Source organism: Chinchilla lanigera, unplaced genomic scaffold (assembly GCF_000276665.1).
Source record: "Chinchilla lanigera isolate Chin_1 unplaced genomic scaffold, ChiLan1.0 scaffold00006, whole genome shotgun sequence".
In the NCBI taxonomy this organism is placed as follows: domain Eukaryota; kingdom Metazoa; phylum Chordata; class Mammalia; order Rodentia; family Chinchillidae; genus Chinchilla; species Chinchilla lanigera.
In genome coordinates this window covers 14448348-14468388 of record NW_004955407.1, presented here as the reverse complement: position 1 = coordinate 14468388, position 20041 = coordinate 14448348, and the positions used below count along the sequence as shown (strand labels likewise).

The following is a 20041-nucleotide window of genomic DNA, read 5'->3' as shown; positions in this document are numbered from 1 at the left end:
GACCTTGCACTTGCCAGGCAGGCGCTTTTGCCGCTGAGCTAAATCCCCAGACCCAAGCTATTCATTTTTAAACTTAAAGATTGTTGTGAGGCTCAAATAAACCCTTGTAATTGAGCCTCTAGTAGTTATGGTTGAAAATATGTTCTTAAAACAAGTGAAATGACAAAAATTGTCAAATAAAAAGAATCCATTTGAAAGCCCATACAGGCATTATAATGTGTGTCACCTTTATTTGGAGAGTTGTTGAGTTTTAGGTACTGTGCAAGGGACAAAGATAAAGCAGGAGTAGTTTCAAAGTAACTAGCATTCTTGACAAAGAAAGTTGACCTTGGCCTTCTTCTCCTTTCAGCCCTCATTTCATCAGCAGGGGTGAGATTACTCTGAGACCCTGCCAATAGGTAATAAATAACAGATAAATTCCAGGACACCCTTGCACTGTAGGGTGCCCTAATGTGTAATAATCCCTAGACTATGGAGTTTATATCTCATGACATCTGGCAGTTACTTGGCATTGTAATTCATGTTGATCATGCACATCAGAATACACCATGGGAGAGAAATAGTGGAGCAATAATGCCTTGATACTAGCAGAGGCTGGAGTGAGAGGAAAATGCTGTTGAGACCAAGTACCCTGTGAACTGCTCAGTGCTGAAATGCTGTAAAAGCTAATGCCTTTGGATAAGGACTAACAAGGTGGGAGGAGAGTTGTAATCTATTGGGATCCAGAATAAAGCAGCACATTAATATTTACTCTATAACATTCCTCATTTCCTTTATTCAAATTGACAGATGTAGCTATATGAGAGTAATGAATCTTGAAGTTTGAATTCAAATACATACTTCTATGCATTTTAAAATTAAAAGTATACATAAGTGAATATTCTGAATTTAAATATTTATAAATATGTACAAGTGGAAGTTTCTCCTTTTACAATCATTTTCTTTAGTCAACTGGTGAGGGGCAAATGAGGGAATAATAAGGCTGGTTGAGGGATATGAAAAATAGTGCATGAAGAATCTATCATACCAAACACCTGCAATAAGACCACCGGGTACCTAGCAGCTTGACTACTTTGGCAGAAGACCTGTGGCTCATGGGAAAGAAAACAGATTGAGAATCTAAAAGCAGACAGATGGTTGTTTGTAATCATCCTGTAAATGCAAATCCTATGAAACTTGTGTTCTCGCTTCCTCATTACTTATTTATTTATTTACCTAGTCTATCTCAAGTCAGGTCTAAGGAAGCTAAGGTAACATTAACTTCAATAACCTGGGATTTCCCCTAGCTACCAGATTGGGCAATACTATTTAATGTTGTCTATTTTCTAAACTAGACTGTATAGTTTTTTATTCTAACAGAAATATATCTTCTTGTCTTCATAGTTATAGACATTTTTATGACCAAGACTGGACTTAGTCCTAAATGAGCAGATACTAAAAGGCAGTTGTTTGGGAGAACAGAATATTTTGGGGACATAGAACTGCATTGCCTTCAAATGTTTAATACTTGCATTCCCAGACACCATTCTCTTCCTCACGTACTTTATTTGGCCATATTCTCGAACTCACCCTTGTCCCTTTTGAGTATAGTGTGATTCTGGAGACATCAGTATCACATGAATAATTTTGTGGACAGTGGCTCTTTAAGACAGAAAAAACAGAGGAACTGATTAAACATTAATTAGCCTCAATCCACAACTTCTTCATAAGCTAATGGATAGGGTATGCAGATCCTTGTCAAATATCAGATGCTAGAGTTTGCCAAAAATAGGACTTCCAAGTGTTGAAGGTGTGCCAACTGCTGGCTCCTTGACTGCAAAGCAAAGGAAATGATTGCCAGAGACCTGCCTCAAGTCTGCTGTGGTCAGATGTCACCAGTTTGCAGTGCCACATGTGATCCAAAAGTTTATGAATGATCTCAACACTAGGTCCCCAAGGAGAACATATGCATTACAGAGGTTATGGATACAAATTATAGACAGCACAATGTTTCCATGCAATTTCTAAGAATCCTTCAGCAAGTTTTAAACATTAATGGAAAACATTAAGGAAGACTTGGCACTCTTAGCAGGACTTCAAATTATACTGCGGGTGAAGACAGAGCAGGGCTAAAAAAAGGATTCAAAAATAAAGACTTGGCTAAGAAACCCAAAGCTGGCTATTCCTCGTGTGTGAATTGTGTGTTTGTGTATTTCATTCCCCACAGAATACCAGCCTTCACAAAATGCTGTGACTTGAAAATAAGCCAGTCAGAGGGCATTCTTGTTTATTCAACACGCTCCAATTCATACTGCTGGCTTTATCTTGATCGTTTACTGAGTCCACTTGCTTACCCAGAGAGTCCTGGTGGAGGTGGGGGAGAGGGATCCTCCGTTTGGAATTCTCAGCAGGCTGCAAGGTACCAGAGTGTCAGCTGGCACAGTAGTAGCAGGACATCTCCCCACTGAGCTACTTCTACCCCAGTTGCCTTCTGCATAGAAGAAACCACTTTGGATTTCTTTGCCAATATTGAACTGAGTCAGCTCTTTAACTGTTGGCTGACCTGTTCACTCTGGCCCTATTTTGATCACACCAAATATAAAATCACCATTCCTCTTTATGTATTTGTTTTATTATTCAATAAAAAGGTCACAAAATTATGCAGTTATTGCACTAGAACTGTGGAGGGCTTCCAGGTGGAAGGAAAAATGTTCTTGAAACTGGCTTCAATGTGAAGAGGTACCTAATGAGAAGGTTGAAAATTAACGGTCTTCAGGATTAAATTGCCCACTCGTGTCACAAAGAAACTCAGACTTTTCAAGCTCATGCTCTAGTGTGCATGATCTCTTCATTCCTGACATGGATCTCCATGAGGTTTGTATTGTGGCTTCTAACGAAAGCCATTTAGTCCAGAAGATGGGGCGCTTCCTTCCCAATTGGAATGCAGCTCCTCAGCGTCATGCTATTCAGCTGTACACTAGACCCTTGTCTAAGCCGACTGCGGTGGTGCTGGCAGGGTGAAAGAGTTAAGGAAATAATGCTACAGTTACAGAGGTGGCAATCTTTGTTTTAGTCTATATTGACTACTTTGTACTATAATTGATGATGCCAGTTTTGTTTCAAATAAATCTACTCATTCCTTCCAAGATTGCTTTCTAATATGTTTAAAACCTCTGAGCTTCATTTTAGAGCATATAGGTAGTCAGAACATGTAGGTTGTCCCTTACATCCCACCGACTCATAAATGACATTTTCAAATTAAACCACTGTGGTCTAGATTATATAATAAAAAGGACTGCAATATTCTTCTTGAAGAAGATTTCATTAAGTTGGTCAACCAATGAGAAGGACTTGATTAATCCTCTCATGTCCTTCAGGATGGTAGTTCTTTCTTGGTAGGTTCCCTAGTCCAGTTTAGAGAATGAAATTTCAGGTAAATGAGCCTGAAACTGACACTGAGGTTTTGGTAGACTTTTGAGAAAAAGAGTAAGCAAGTTTAAGGGAAAAGTGAGGAGCCAGGAGATACTTTCAGGAAAAAGAACATTTTTACCCCATGTACAGTGATAATTAGTTGTTCCTGTATAGGCCTAATGTGTAACCATAGCAAAATATCTGTGATAAGCCTGGAGATATAAGCATCAATTCTAAAGAACCTCTGCAATCTTATTAAGGACAGAATTATTATCCTAAGAAACATTACAAAGTCTGAGATGTCATCTGATTGTATTCTCATTTTAGCAAACACATCATAGCTACAATGATGTCAGAGAAAAGGGAAAAATAAGAAGATATAAGAATATTATGAAGTAAGGCAATGGAGATAATAGAACTAGAAACATATTGTGTTACATATCAGTATAGCACAGTAATTGTGCATAGTTAAACACACTGGTTTCAAAGGACAAAGTAGATCAGGTTCAAATGACCTACTACACATCTCTGATTATGCATTCAGCATATACTGTGTATTTGGCAAATTTTAGCCATTATTCTGGAGCAGTTATTTTTAAAATAGAGATCAATAGTATTTTCATGTGTGCTTTCTAACTGGTCAAGGCAAACAAACAAAAAGAATTTCAGAAAACTTGGAAATTCAATGACAGAGAATATTTGGGTCAATCCCCATTCTTATGGAAAGCCAGCACATAATTTCAAGCACAATCTATATGTAAGACTAGAATTTCCTAGGTGTCCTTGTATCATAATTTACTAAAATTTTGCATTGGTAAACTAAAATATGCATCTGCTTGGGACTCAAATTCAATTTTCTCTTGAAAAATCTGGATGTGGCTGTATCACAAACTTCCACAGCACTTACATATGCATGCACACACATTCTGCCTGCTAGGAGCCTTGTGCTCAGTGTTCTCTTAGTTACTTTTGGTTTTCAACTGCTGCTAGTCATGCTTGTCATTATAATTTGTTTTTAGATTACCTTTCTCACAGCCAATTTAGTTTGGTTAGGATGGTTTTCTTTATGCAATGGTGTGCATGAATACTTTTATCAATAATGTGTTTTCCCTTTACATTTTTAATAACATCACTAGGATGCCTTGTACACCATGGTTCAGAAATTTCTGAAATCACTGTTGTATCTTTCAGAAGCCTATTTCTCATGCGGCTCACCTCATTCTTTATTGCTGATTTATTTTAATAAAATAAAATGGGAACTTCTGACTAAAGATTAGCTCCAACTGAACATAAAATCCTAGAAAACTAGTGATTTAGGACAGAAGGGAGAGGGTTGGGGGCAAAAGAATGTGGAGTTTGGAAGAAACAAGAAACAAAGCCTTAAGGTCTAAAAATTGCATCTTTATACAAATTGTCACAAGACTCCGTGGCAGTTTGGTCCTGTGGAGCTGTTGGAATGGTGACCTCAGTTTGTTGCTGGTGTAGGCTGGAAGCTCTTGCAAGTCTGTAGCTCAGAGTTTCTCCATCAGGCAATATGGCCTCTTGCAAGATGCCAGACGAAGTACTCGAGCAGAGAGAGACAGCTCTAATGAAAATGGAAGTCACAGTGTTTTGCAATCTAAGCTCAGAAGTAATATTCTGTCATGTACTTCTCCTGAAAGTTCTAATTTGAGCAGAGAAGGAACATATTTTACCCCAGGGCTTAGAGTAAATGAAATGGTCACTAAGCACAAATGAATGATCTGAGTTATACATAGACCCTAAAGAGCATATTACAAGTTGCAGAGGGTACAGTACAATTATACCATTATCTCACCCTGCTCTTTGGGTGAATAGTTTGAAAGCCTAAAATTATGGTTGATGTTAGATTTCTTGGCTCCACATACAAATTGGAGTCATTTTCCCTTTAGTGAATGCATAAACACATGTTATATTGTTTGAGGTTAGTGGTCCTTAGAGTTTGTTATGATATTTTTCATCTTTTTGTTCCTCCTGTTAAGGTCCTTTCTTTCCCTTTTAATTTGGATCGTTCCAAATCAATGTAACAGTTCATCTCTGAATGATTTGCAATGGTCTTAAGTACCAGTTGAGCTAAGGGTTTTTGGCATGCCATTTGTTAGGAGACCAGGTCTGGACACGGCCCTTCAACTTGCCAGATGTGCCATTTTGGAGCAGATTGAAGGTGTGCCAAAACACCATTTGTTGCCAGTACCGGATATTGTAGGGGGGTTCATCACCCTGTTACCATATTTTTGCACTTCTTAACGTTGCATAAACAGGCAGCTGTTCTGTATTTAGAATATAAATGAGTCACCAGCTTGCTCTCCCTGGAGAATATAACTGCAAAAGGGAACAACAGTGTTAACCCCTTCTGATCAGTTGCATGAGTGTCACACTGAAATGCTTCCTTCTCTAAGCCAACTCAGAAGCAAATCCGCAGGCATATAAATCACACCTTTCTTGCCAGTTACACAAGGGGACCAAAAATATGAAGTTCACAGTGCTAAAGTGGAACACATTTTCTTAGCACCAAAAGCAGTCAGTTAATCAGTTTATAAGCTGGGAGTGAACAGTTTGTGCTGAATGTTTTTACTTCTTCAGTAAGAAACAAGGTTGTCTAATCTGACAAAGGGCCATGACTTCATTAAGATGGAAAACCATGTTAAAAGATGTGTTGGAAGAGAAAAGAAAAGAAAGCCCTAAAATCCACTCTGCTGAATCTCTAAAGCTATCTTTAGGGTAGAGATTTTTATTTATTTGGAGAAGGACAATTAACCTAGAGACTTTTCACAACAAAGAAACTGCTGAAGTGGGTCTCATTACAGGACAGGAAAGGCAGTTGGTTTGACCTAATCCCCACTTGCATGAGATAATTTACATAACACGGAAGCACAAGCTGTCTAATGCTGAGTTCAGCCTGCACATACATGTATATATACACACACTAATACACATATGTGCACGCATCGGCACAAACCACATAGGTATACACACACACTGTATGCATGTGCTTACGAGTATGTTTATGGATAATATTCCATGTGTGCACATACACAGGTACATACAGGTTTGTTTTATTCTATATGTAGTTCTCTTTTGTAGGAATGTCAAATAATAGGAAAAGTGAAGGCAGCACAAGATAGCGGAGATAGCTGGAAGATATGGTACATTACCTGGTCTCTACTTCTTTGAATATTCATCTTAAAATAGTCAGAGCTGTTATTTGCTAAATAATCCAACAGTCTGATGGGGCCAAGTTGCTTCTCCAGGCTTTTCTGCTTCCCAGCAGCAGAAAAACCAACGCTGATAGATAGGTGACATTTGGAGAGCTAGGCGTGCCAGATTTTAGGAGGTTACCACGGAGGTCCAACCTGCTGTTCTCCTTAATGAAAGGAGGGGAAATTCAGACTGGCAAAAGTGCTATAAGGGATATCTCTGCTCTGAATGTCACGCTGCCCAGATGTCACCCGGCAGGTGGAGAAACATACAGAATGAGAATACAGCCTGTGTATGTGGGTGCTAGTGCGTTGCAAGGGTGAACAATGAGTTTGTCTTCTGAAGGGTAATGAAAGCAGTGTGGTGCCTGTCCATGTTCGCATCATGAGGAAGGCTCTTCTCAGGGAGTTCTCACTTCTATTCCCTCAGGGACCGGAACGAACAGATACACACACACCTCTGTACATGTCTTGCTTCGGGTTTCAGTATAGCTTTAACATTTACTTGAATGTATTTTTGTACATAACTGTATGTGTGTCTTTCCTTTATAGATAATACTAATAGTACATAAATCATTCTGTGCCTTATTTTTAATTAAATCCCAAACTATACCATAAATATTTATTGTCTATTTATCCCCAGACTCAGTATTAAAATTGGAATTTTGAGCAAAAGTACATGATCATGGAGTCATCCATTCTCCTGTTATTAAACATAGATTCTGGTTCTAAAATACTTTAAGATGTGCCTGGCTAGGGCCTCAGTAAATATTCAAGCAATGTTTGACTAGCACAAGTAAAACTTGAAGTTACCCTTGGCAAGAAAACACTGAAGTTACTGAAATTCAGTTTTCTGTTATTGTCATCATTTTTCTTCAGTGTTGCGAGATGACTTCCGGCAAAACCCCACCGACGTGGTAGTGGCCGCTGGGGAGCCTGCGATCTTGGAGTGCCAACCCCCACGGGGCCACCCCGAGCCCACCATCTACTGGAAAAAGGACAAAGTCCGAATTGACGACAAGGAGGAGAGAATAAGTGTGAGTTAAACCGCACTGAAGTTTAACATAGGAAGTGTGAATTCCATGTCTAGATACGAATATATTTTATTCTGTAATTTATTGTTAGTAAAATGGTATTTAATGGGGTTTACTATTTAAAGGATTTTGAAAGGACTTTAAAAAATCATCTCTGAGTAACTACTTTAAAGGTAACAATATTTAATGTATTAACTATTATTATTTTCCTATGAAATTTTGTTTTACTTTTTTCCTCATAAAATTAAAAACAAATAAAACTGGCATGAGGCTTCAAAGACAAGTTATACAAATCAGGTGTAGGTGATATGCTGATAATTGTACCACTCGAATAGGTAAATACACCTTTGCAGTATGACATTGATGCTTCTGCTTTTTTTTGAAGTCTCCAAAGCCATCTTTACTACTGTTTAAGCGTAAATGATATCCACGAGCCATACTTTTTTTTTTTGTTTTGTTTTTGATTTTGGTTTTTTTCTGGCATCAGGAATCGAACTCACGACCTTAAGCTTGCCAGGCAGGCGCTGTGCCACTGAGCTAAATCCCCAGCCCCCATGAGCCATATTATCTACTTCTCATTTTGCACCATTTTCAAAATTATAAGAGGAAATAATTTGAGGTGATGAACATCTCACTCATTCTAGTTGTTGCAATTAAATAATATTTATAAGATCACAGATTTATGCATAAATCAATTTTAAAGTAAATTTAAAATAATTAAGTAAAATATCAATAAAACTGATTCTGCAATTTAGTTCAAAGGGGAAAATATTTTTCCTTCAAATAAAGTATAAGATCAAGCTCATCAGTTGATTTAAGATTGAAAATAAGGAGTAGAGTATAATCCTTTTATTTTTTAGCAGATCCATTTAATGTTTGTATGTGAAATTTATATGTAAGAACCTACCCATTGAAGTAGAATATATCTTCTGAAATTTGGTAGTAAAATTTTAGAGTCAAATAGTAATTGAAAGTGAATGTATTTTATGTCAAGTAATTTCTTATTTCACTGAGCAAATGTGCTGTGCTATTTCAATCAAAAGTTCATATAATTTGAGTCTTATGTTTGAAAATATGTTTTTATAAATGATGATTCACCGTATCTTCACATTGAGATTAAAGTATAACACAGAACTCATAGTTCTAAGAGATCACAACATATATTCATCTCTTTTGGCTTTTACTGTTAACATTATGGCGACCTACATTCCCAAAGTTAATTTGATTCTGAATGGTTCAGGCTAGGGTATCAAACTTTTGAAAATGTGTTATTCGATATTTTCTCTGTAATAAACATCCCCAAATTTAAATGGTTTACGCTAATAATTTATTCAAGACCCTTATTCTATAGGAAAGCTGATAGTTCTTTCTTGATCAGATGTTTGATCTCTGCTAGACTTTTTCATCCTCCACAGCTTGTTTAAATATATATTAGCATTTGAATAATCTAGCATGACCTTACTTGCATCTGGAAAGGAGCTGACTGTCAGGTAGATACCTCAGTCTTTCTATCCATCATTTCTAACTTTTCAGTAGGGTAGCTCAGGCTGGCCCCATGCTCTCAGGGTCCAGCTGCAACACAAAAAGGCAAATCCACATGTCAAAACACCTTTTTATTTTCAGGTGAAACATTTACTCAGTCAAGTCATATTGTCAAACTCAGTTTCAAGGGAGGAGAAATGAACTCTATGATCATTTTTATGAAATTACCATTATAACATACTGGATATAAATGAGGATGTACTGATGGTCTTTCTTCTCATGTAAAAAAATACTGAAAATCTTTTTCTATTTCATGGCAAATTTCAGAACTACAGTTTTTATCTATCTTTGATAAGAACAAATCTACATGAGATTTGTTTACCTATGAAATTAAAAAATTGATGAACTAATATGTTATCGTCTCATATGTCTGTAAGAATGCTCAATCATGTAAAGTTAAGGATGTTACATTAGATTAAATTAAAAATCTAATGACAACTAATGATTAAAAACTAATGAGTCATCATGATTAACCAATGATTAAAAACTAATGAGTCGTTATTCATTCACCTAAAACTAATTCTGATTTAATACTCCCTTTACCAGACATTTTTATACTATTACCTTTATTCATTCACTCAACAAATGTTTCTCATTTAAGATATATTTATTTAGATAACACTTATTCATGGCTATGACTTACATCAATTTATACTGGTGCCCCTAATCAGAATGAGTAGATTTTATAATTTCATTTGTTTTTATCCAACCTGTCTTCCTTAAAAAAAAATTATTTCTTAATTACAGTTGAGATAAAACAAAGATAATTAAACTAGCAATCAAAATGTAAGGCTTACAAAGGCATAGATTTTCACTATTTAGCTTGCTACCATACCCTAAATGCCTGACATACTATCTTGCCCTTATAAATGCTCGATAAATAGTTGGTGAATCCATTTCACATGGTTTCTACTATACTATCCAATGTAAATGACTGTCATCATATTTGTTATAACAAATGAAAATAGCAATTCATTCAACAGCATCTCAGCATGAAGACAAACACTTGGAATTTAGTCAAGACTGTCGTATGATTCAAAATGTGACCTGGCAAGAGAAATAAGGACTATTGTAAAGAATCATTCCCTAATATGCAGACTCATATTGAGGTTGTAGGTGTAAAATAAATCACACTTGCAGTTGCCTAAGTAGTAAAAGTGATTTGAGTCTTAGATACAGCTGCTTTCTTTTGGAAAGAAAATATGTTTAAGATTCAAATTATTTAATGGCTTTTTATTCTCTTTCCTGTATCTTCCTTTCTCTTTACTTTTTGTTTAATTTTAACAGATTCGTGGTGGGAAACTGATGATCTCCAATACAAGAAAGAGTGATGCAGGAATGTATACCTGTGTAGGCACCAATATGGTGGGAGAAAGAGACAGCGACCCGGCAGAGCTGACTGTCTTCGGTAAAACTCTCTTTGGAATTATAAGTTGTTATAATTGCTATTTATGGTCCACCCTTCCTGTGTTTTAAGATATTTTTAACACTATCTTCAGACTGTATATGAACAATTGTTCATTACTTGTGATCATCAATAACCAATTAGAATTGTCTAGATTTTGTGTGTGTGTGCTGTTAGTTTGTCTGATGAAAAATTGATGTCAAGAAAAAAATACAAAACATTAGTTCACTAACTTTATTGTTCTAGTTAAAAGTATTTCACTTTTCATCAAAATGTAAAAAATTGCTGCTCTCAAAATCTGTTTCAAATATTATCTCCATCTCATGTGTATTCCTTGTTCCACTTGGATCTATTTATCATATTTATCTATGCACAGACACACGCATAGATACTTGTGTATGTCATCGTAGGTTAGTAGATTTCACTGTGGCAGATATTATGTAATTACTTCAAGTTCCAAGAAAGGATTGTGACTTTTAAGGGGCTTTTCTATGCCCTCATTCTATGCATGCCATCCTGTTTCTGATCATTACTCCAGGACATGCACAAGTATAGCCACAAAGTCCTGCACAGGTCCCTAAAGAGACTTCTTTTACAGTTTAGGAGGAGCCCATGCAAGTGCTTTCAAGGAAGGAGGCATATTGTGATTTCCATTTCATTTCCAAAGCTAAGGTTGCACTTTATGAATATGTACCAGAGTGTAGGCTTCTCTTTTCAATCACTCTGAGTACTGTGTAATCTCTCATAATACTCCCTGTGGATACTAAGCAGCTTGAAGTCCCAAATGACAAAACTAGGAGAAATCCCATAATTCGTTAAAAGAATTGAATTGTAAAAATAAAATTGTTCAAAGTATGCATGTAAATTTTTGTCCTGGAGAGCTCAGACAAGTATCAGCTTGCCCCTAAATTTTATGCGGTTATCTCTTAAGAGACTCACAAAGTACTCTACCCTCTAATGAATAAAATACAGTTTTGCCAGGTAAGATAGGAAAGTAGTGGTCACTGAACATTAGCAATGAAAGCCCGCAGGTATAGGTTGTCTATTTAAGGAAACACTCATTGATATTTTTCTTTAACTGACACAAGCTGTGGATTATAAAAACACTGCACTGCACTGCTTTTGGAAGGAAACTGAAAGGTTTTAAGTCATTACCCAAGCAATTAGACTTACCAATAATGTGTCTGGAGTATGAAATATTTACCCTGCTTTCCCTAAAGACATGATTAGAACTGCCGGAGACCCCTAAACACGTCGAGTTATAGGGCAACTTCTAAATTATTTTGACCATAACTATCAACCTAAGAGACTGAATTTGTCTAGAGGCAATTCCTCTGGAAGAACTGATTTAGGAAGCTGAGAAACATTTATTGGTATAAACTATTCAGAACTGACCTACAGTGTTACAAGTTGAGAGAAAATATTAAATTAAGAGAAAAACTAAAATTCCATTATTGATAAGAAAACAACATCGAAACTCAGAAGAAAAATAGAAATATAGAAGAGATAGCCCAAATAAAATGACAAATTGTGTGGGAAATCCTTCCTTCCCTGACTTCCTATTATTAGAAAATATAGCATAAACAGTCTACTCTTCAAGGTGAAGCCTTTTTTGTTTGATTTTGGTGCTTTTACCTCCAGGATATGTTTCTAATAAACCTCTTTATGTTTCACCACTGTTAAATATTATCACTTCTTATCTAATGTTTATAAACCTGATTTCATTTCACACTGCCTCCACATTACTTCTATTTTTGCACTAGAGGGCTTTGAATGTTCTTTGCAACTCAATCATTAACATATATTATACATAAAGAGCAACTGATGATATTGAGTTCCTCCAAAAAATGTGATTGGTTTAAAACTCGAAAGGACATAGAAAGGAATAAATGTTATTTTTCTTATACCATAATGATCTGCGTTCTGAGATGCACTGCTTGAATAAACTTTCTCCTTTCTTCAAATATTCTGTGTCTTTATTAAATATGTTTGGACTTAGAAGTATTCTAGTTTGAAGTTTTCACTTAGATTGTTAAACTCTTCTCTTTTGATGAGACATGATTTATATGAACTAATTTTCAAAAAGTTCCTGCATCATACTCCATGAATTACATACTTTCCTGGTGATTCTGCAATAGTTTCTGTCCATGATCATTCTTATAAAGTGGCTACTATCAAATATAAAAATTAAAACATATTATCATAGTTTAAATGATAGTAAAATATATGGCACAGTACATAAATTCATAAAGAACACATCCTTGCAGTTTATATATGTTAAGTCCCAAAGATCCGAAAGTCAGTGAAACTGGCGTTGAAGTTCTGAACACCATTAATTTTTTTGTTTTTGTCTTTTTGAGACAGGGTCTCAGTATGCAGTTCAGGCTAGTACTAAACTCGCTTTGTAGACCAGGCTGGCCTCGAACTTGCAACAATCCTCCTGCCTCAGCCTTCTGAGTGCTTGGATTACAGGTGTGCACCACCATGCCCATGGATGTCATTAAATTTTTAAATATGGTTTAATTTCAAATGTTTACTATGCATAATCTGAGTGATTTTTAAATAATCAAAAATATGTATATATTTTCTAATCATTTTAAGTGTTTAATAAAGTAATACAGAAAGTCAGATTTTATGTATACAAACTCTAATGTACATCATTAGTGTTATAAAGCATAACAAAATACAAAGATATGCACCAGTTTTCCAACACACACACACACACACACACACACACACATACCTCATCAGTGAACATATTTAAAAGTCTGTTTTTATTCTTCACTTCTAGTATTTATTTCTGTATTTCTACATATGTGCTTATTATTTTATTTATAGATGTATTATTGTATATTTTGTTTTACTTTATATTTCAGAATATAATTATTTGGTTCACTTATATCTCCTTTTCCACCTTCTTATTTTGAGGTTACTCTCTTCTCCTACCCATACTATTTCTAGTAAACTCACCTTACAAACACTGGGTATTTTATTAATATTTAGTAAAATGTTGTAACTATAAATATTATCAATCATGCACTGTTTTATACTATTATAATTGTAGTTCTATTCAGCTACTGAATTTGTTCTGTGCATTCATAATAACCCATTTTCCATATACCTATGTTTTGCCACACCTGTTATAAATTCTTAAAATTCTTCTGAATTCCATGTTTCACTTAGTGACTTAATACCCCTCTGCATGCTGACTTTCCAGAGCTCTCAGACTTACTGCTGGATCTAGTGGGGATGTATGTTAGATCTGCTCTAGAAACTTCATCTTGACTTTTTTCTTTCTTCTTTTCTAGGCTTGATCCCCACTTCCTGCGTCCTGATTTGATTTTTTATTCCCTTTATTCAGAAGTGTTTCTGTCTTGCTTTTGACTGAAACTTGGAGCAAATTCCAAACCAAATTGTCTTTATTCTAACTCAATCTTAAATTGTAAAATTGTAGTATAAAAATAAACTTGCTCAAAATATTGAAATTACTCTTTCAACATCATTTATCTTCAGTTGCTTTTGAGAAGTCTGCTGTGATTCTGATTAGTGTAGTTCTATATCTTTGTATGTAATATGAATTTTTTTTCCTCTTTCCAAACTTTTAGTACTCTGTTTGCTCCAATTTTCTGAAAGATTTTGGTTTGATACTCTTTTCTTTCCCTGTATATACTCAAGGAGAACAATCTCAATCAGTCTGAAAAGGAATAACTAAAACAACTCAATGAAGTTTCTCACTATTCTTCTATTCCATTTCTCTGTCAAATGTATAGTTACTAATTAAATGTTAAACCTTCTACGTCTTTCTGTTCTCTGATTTTTCCTATGGATAGCATCCTTTTCTTGTTTCATATATTTATATCTTTTCTGACACTTTGAAAACAATTTTTAAATTAACTTTTGTGTTGTACCCCTTCCTGCATTTCCCTAGTTGCTTTCTGCCTGCACTCCCCTGCCTGAATTGCTGTTTTTTTACACTGAAAGACTTCTGTAAATAGCGATGTATTGTTGTTCATTCATATTTAATTGCTGCTCATGGAAAAGATTATTAAGACTGTGCTACCCAGTGGATTTCAGTGCAGGAGGTCCAGATCAGGAAGTAGCCAGCTCAGTGAGGGTGGGACAGAGATTGGGGCTGATGATGCTGATTGCTGGCTTTCAGTAACTGGATGAGAGATAACTGCAATGATGAGTGGAGAGGAGCTGAGAGACACACAGCTGAAACTGTAAGAGAAGGTACCTCAAGCCAAACCTCAGGAAATATCTATATCTTAAGTATATCCTGTGGTTTTCATGTAAGAATTCAAAATATAAGATGTTCTTGTAATATCAAGGTGTTTGTTAGAAGTGTAGTTCTTTTTGAGTATATTTCTTGGACACCTACTATGGGCTAACCCTTGTTTAAATTCTTAAATGTAGGATGTAATGGAATTCCTAGTCAGGGCCCCTGCTGTCCAGTGGGTTCTCATATGGAGTTATCAGCAATAACATGAAATTTCGCCTCTAAAATGTGTTGAAAGGCACTACTTTTCCTCTAAGAACATTTATATCTGTTAGTATTTGCTTCCTGGGGTGATCACACCCAGATAAATACAATTCTTCTGAAGAAGAAGTTAGCACTGTCAGGATTTATTTAAATATATCTAGATGGCCTGAATGCAGTTATCTTGTCTATTATTTTGAAGAACACAATAATCACATTCAGTAGCCTCCAGACCACCTTGCCCTCCTGCATGTGGCGTTAAATAACAGGAGATCTATCAGGCCAGCTGTCTGGCTTCCCCACTTCATAGAATCAGGAATGTGGCAGAGTTAATTGGGGCAGTTGACGTCATGACAAGGTTTACAAGCAGTGGTTAGCTCTGATGTCCTTTTATTGCATAGCTTTGCTATTACAGGACTTGAGTCTACCTGTGTAATTATTGCCACAACACTACTTTTACAAAGTCAAGCAAAGGTTATTTTAAAATTACTGATTCCATCCAAGAAATAGCTGCATGGCACAGCCACTGGCAATTTTATAACCATTTTCAGTGACTGCATGTAGTTGTAAAGAAAAATTAGTTAACTGAATCCTTGATTTCCTTCATTGTAGTATATAAAAAGAACCTCAAGAGATATGCAATCTCATTTCAGACTTACGGTATTTTATGTGAAGTTGAATATTTTGCTTTGTGAATATTTTTGTCATAATTTAAATGAGACTTTGCATTTTAAATTATTATAGCCATGTATAAAGTTGGAGTTTCCAGAATGCCAGTTTGTGACTGAATTGACAGGACGGCTAGAGAGCTATATTTTACAGAGCAATACACTGGCAAACAATACTATTGTCTCAAGAGAGATTAACTTTGTAAGCAAGTTATGCAGGTGATTCAAATCCAGTTAATCTTACAGAAAAAAATGCTAATTACATTGGCAAAGGCATTGATGCCGATCATTCACAGTTATATTGTTAGGGATCAGGCATTCCAAGGGACTTTAATCTCATTGATAAGCAGTCAGCGAACAGCCCTCGAGATTTCTCCCTCTGTTTTAAAATATGTGGTCAGATATAAGGTGATCCCATAGAAAATTCAGTGACCTTATTTTGACATGCTTTAAAATTAAATTTGTTTGTTGCTCAATAGTTCATGATTTTCATACACATTTAATTAAGTAGAGCTTCATGGAGACAATCTATGAAAATTAACGAATACTGAGGGTGATCACTTATCAATTTAACAGATTGTTCTATTATCAACTTACTTTCTAACCCTTGCAACTTTAGATACAAGAAAGGAATCTCAAGAGACTTCCTTGTAGTTTCCATAATTATGTCTGAAAAGGTCTTAGCTTTGATTTGTGCTATGATAACAATAGCCACTGCCAAGGCAGAACATTTAAAATATGTGTTTTCCAGTTGTAACTTCCTTAGTCTTTAATATTAGTGTTTCTAGTTCTTAGATTTCCTGGAAATTAAACCCAGTTGAGGAAAATGGCAAACAATCCTTACAAAAATTTTTCTATAATTACATGCCTAATACAAATTTTGCTCTTTAATTATGTGTTACAATATTGTTACTGGTACTTATTCAAAGAAACACACAGAAACTTTGCCTGAAAATGTGTGTGTGTGTGTGCGTGTGTGTGTGTGTGTGTGTGTGTATTTTAATAGAACTAGACTTGTGCATTGTCTTTGTGTTTTACTTTAATTTTGGGGATTTATTTTATATTCAGCATCGTGCCATAAAAATATTCCCTACTAAAATGATAGCTTTCCTATTCTGATGACTGAATAGATTTTCAGTGTATTTTAGGATTTTATCTTAAAATCTTTTGCTTTCCAATTTTATCAGCATTGCTATAATGTGATATGTTTCTTATTTTTGTTGTGTTTATCAATTATCAAAGGTATTTTCTATATTGTTTTGTACTGAAGCATTTACAAATAATGTTTATCTTGGTTCTCTTTCAATATTCACAATTTCCTTTTCTTACTGATTACTAATGTTATCATGTTCCTCTTACTACTGACTTCAGTGAGCATGACTTGAGCATCTTACTTTTTAAAATAATGTTGGCATTTAATTTCTGACAAAAATTCTTCACCACCTTTAAGAACTCTCTTTTGATTTTTTCTTTAGGTTTTTTTTAATCAAAAAGCTATATCTACAGACATTATTTTAGTCTCCCCTTTCTGTTAAATAAGGATAAATATTGACCTTCATCTTACTAAGTCACAATTAATTTGACTTCAAAGAAGGCAAATGTGATGAAAAATGAGGTTAAATAAGCAGAAATTAATTTTTCACAATTTAAGCATTTTCTGTAAACACACCACACACCATCATTTGAACCTATCAATATGTTCAGGTATATTAAGTGGAAAGTTGAAAATCATTCAGAACTTTTCTTTTACTCCCTTTATATCTGATTGATCACCCAGTTTTGAATCTCTTGATTCCACACCTTTTCTGTATCCCCAGAATCAGAGTGTGAGTTTAAGATGAAACAGGTTCTTACAAAACTCTTTGACCTAATCTGTTGCTTCGTATTTCTCTTCTATTTCAGCCTTCATAGATCCACCAACATGATCTTGCTCATGTGCTTATTAACAAGTTTACCCTCTTGCTTAAGATTCATCCACAGCTCTTAATCACCCCAAGGGCAGAGGTCCCATTCCTTACCAGCCCTGGTCTTGCTTTTCTCTGCCTGCCTGGTTTCATCTCCCATCATTACTGAATGTCACTGAGATGCTAGTAGTTTATCACCAACCAAGCCTAGAGCCTGGCATAGCAGAGGCTTATATTAAATACTCTGAATGCCTATGTGGATGAGGAAAGACTTCTCTAGCTTGGTCACCTACATGTAAGGTTATAGTACAATATTCCTGTTAACATTATGATAAATTGTTTTTGATCTCAAAGTGACATCAGTAGCGATTTAGCCTTTGAGCCATTCTACCATGAGCTACATATCAACATTTTTTATTTTTATTTTTTATTTTAATGCAAGGTCTTCTTAAGTTGCCCCAGATGATCTTGAATTTCAGATACACCTGCCTTAGCCTCCTAAGTGCTAGGATCACAGATGTACACCACTCTGCCCACTGGTCTTAGTGTTTTAAACAGTGCACTAATACGGGTATTTAGATGAAATGGATGAATAGCCACAACTGATAGCACTGCCTATGCTAATGACTTATTTGTACTGCAAGCATTGGTCAACATGCATGGTGAATGTTTAAATTTATTTAAAAATTACAGTAAAAGACACCTTGCCATAAATTTCTCTAAAAATATTCGCCCTGTTTTGAACATTTATCCTATCTTTCTTACCAGTTTCTGAAGCAGTTCTCAAAGTTTTTTGAGTTAGGATCGCAAATGCAGTAAACACATGTCACCCAACAGAAAGGCAAACTCGTGCACACATTACAGCATGTTGTCCTTTACCTTCCTTCTTCACTAAAGCTGATGCTGTGCGATTTCCGGCTTTTTCTCCGAGTGGATGAAAGTAAATATTTTGAGTCCATTCAAGGTACTGAGCCATGACAGCGTAATGAAAGACAGGAAAGAGGATGTCCAGAACTGTCCCAATTGTGACAAGAAGGATGGGATAGGTATATCTGAAATGATGAGGATTGTTTTGAGGGAGGCGAATGCCAACTTTTTTTACTGTAATAATTTTTACGACTTTAAGCATTTACCATATTTTTATCACATCTGGTATATTAACAATCGGAACACCCATAAGGATATAATAATGTTATTGTCTTCCTACTGCCAGAAACAATAACTCAGTATCAGACATGTTATTTTTACAGTAGTTGTTTTTGGAACACAGTTTCCAGAGTTCAGAAGGATAATTGTAAATCATCTCATCACATATGTACATTTGTTTTGTAGTTTAGGTGAGATATTTTGCTGCTAATCAGTTCTGGTTACATAAATCTTTAGAAGCAACAATGCCTTTCTCTAGCTTTTGTGGATTGTTTGTAAATTCTTCACTTAAAAAATAACTTTCCATTATAAAGTGCCATTGCCTTGTTCTGTGCATGGCTTGGAGTTTTGGACACTCTGAATGCAGATACAGAATGTGCGCCGACCTCAGTTTTGAAGAAAGGTTTGAACTTTACTGTGTAATTCTCACTGCAGAGATTCAGTTGTCTCCTTTCTAAATGCCAATGATGCTTGACTTTCTACCAACAATATTTCCCTTGCAATGTACTTATTTCTTAGATGTGGATCTTGATTTCAGTTAGAACAACCATGTAAACCCAGTCTTTTAACACGTTGCTTTAAGTATTTTATTTTTTTCAACGATTTCTTGCTGAATATGTTTCAAGCTGTGTGCCATTGCACTTATAATTCTAAACTAGAACATTTGAAACTAAAGTCCTGAGTAGTTAAATATAGCCAGATGGCCAGATAAATTGTGTCAACTCCCCATGGATCTCATCTTCCTTTTCCTTGACTTAGTGCTCTTTCTACTTGAATAACTAGCAATACTGGCCTTGCTATGATTTGGAGACGTGTGCTAATAAATTTGAAATGATAAATTTTCCAATGTCAGACCATTATCTGAAAAAAAGGAAGAAACTGAAGAATAGGATCATGTAGGGAAACAAGCAAGTACTTTTGTTTTATAGCTTTCTTAGATGCTAAGAGTCTTGTGATTAGGAATTTGTTTTCACCTTGTTTTGTTTAGAAGGGTGTTAGAATACAATTTAATATTGTATTAAGATCCTTAGGGAGTTGACACAATTTACCTGGTTAGGTAAGATTAACAAAACAATGAAGTGCAGGATTACTAAACCAATAGTGAGGAAAACATAGTCAATAAAGGAAAAATAAGTGAGCATCTCAAACACATAGGAGATCTTTAAAATTATGTCTGAAAGTAAAATGTTTGCCATGATAATGAAATTATTTGTCTTAAATAAAACAACTCTAGATACATGAGGTGAAAAAAAATGG

At 35.3% G+C, this 20041-nt stretch overlaps 1 protein-coding gene across 11 annotated transcripts in view; it reads left to right on the top strand.

Annotated features, from left to right (window-relative positions):
- Robo2 (roundabout guidance receptor 2) overlaps positions 1-20041 on the top strand; it is a 1247873-nt gene that overhangs the window by 1081173 nt on the left and 146659 nt on the right. For all 11 annotated transcript variants that reach the window (XM_013503739.1, XM_005375549.2, XM_013503734.1 and 8 more), the window contains exons 3-4: positions 7485-7642; positions 10469-10589. In XM_013503739.1, the coding sequence (XP_013359193.1) occupies positions 7485-7642; positions 10469-10589 (279 nt within the window). The remainder of the gene's footprint in view (positions 1-7484; positions 7643-10468; positions 10590-20041) is intronic.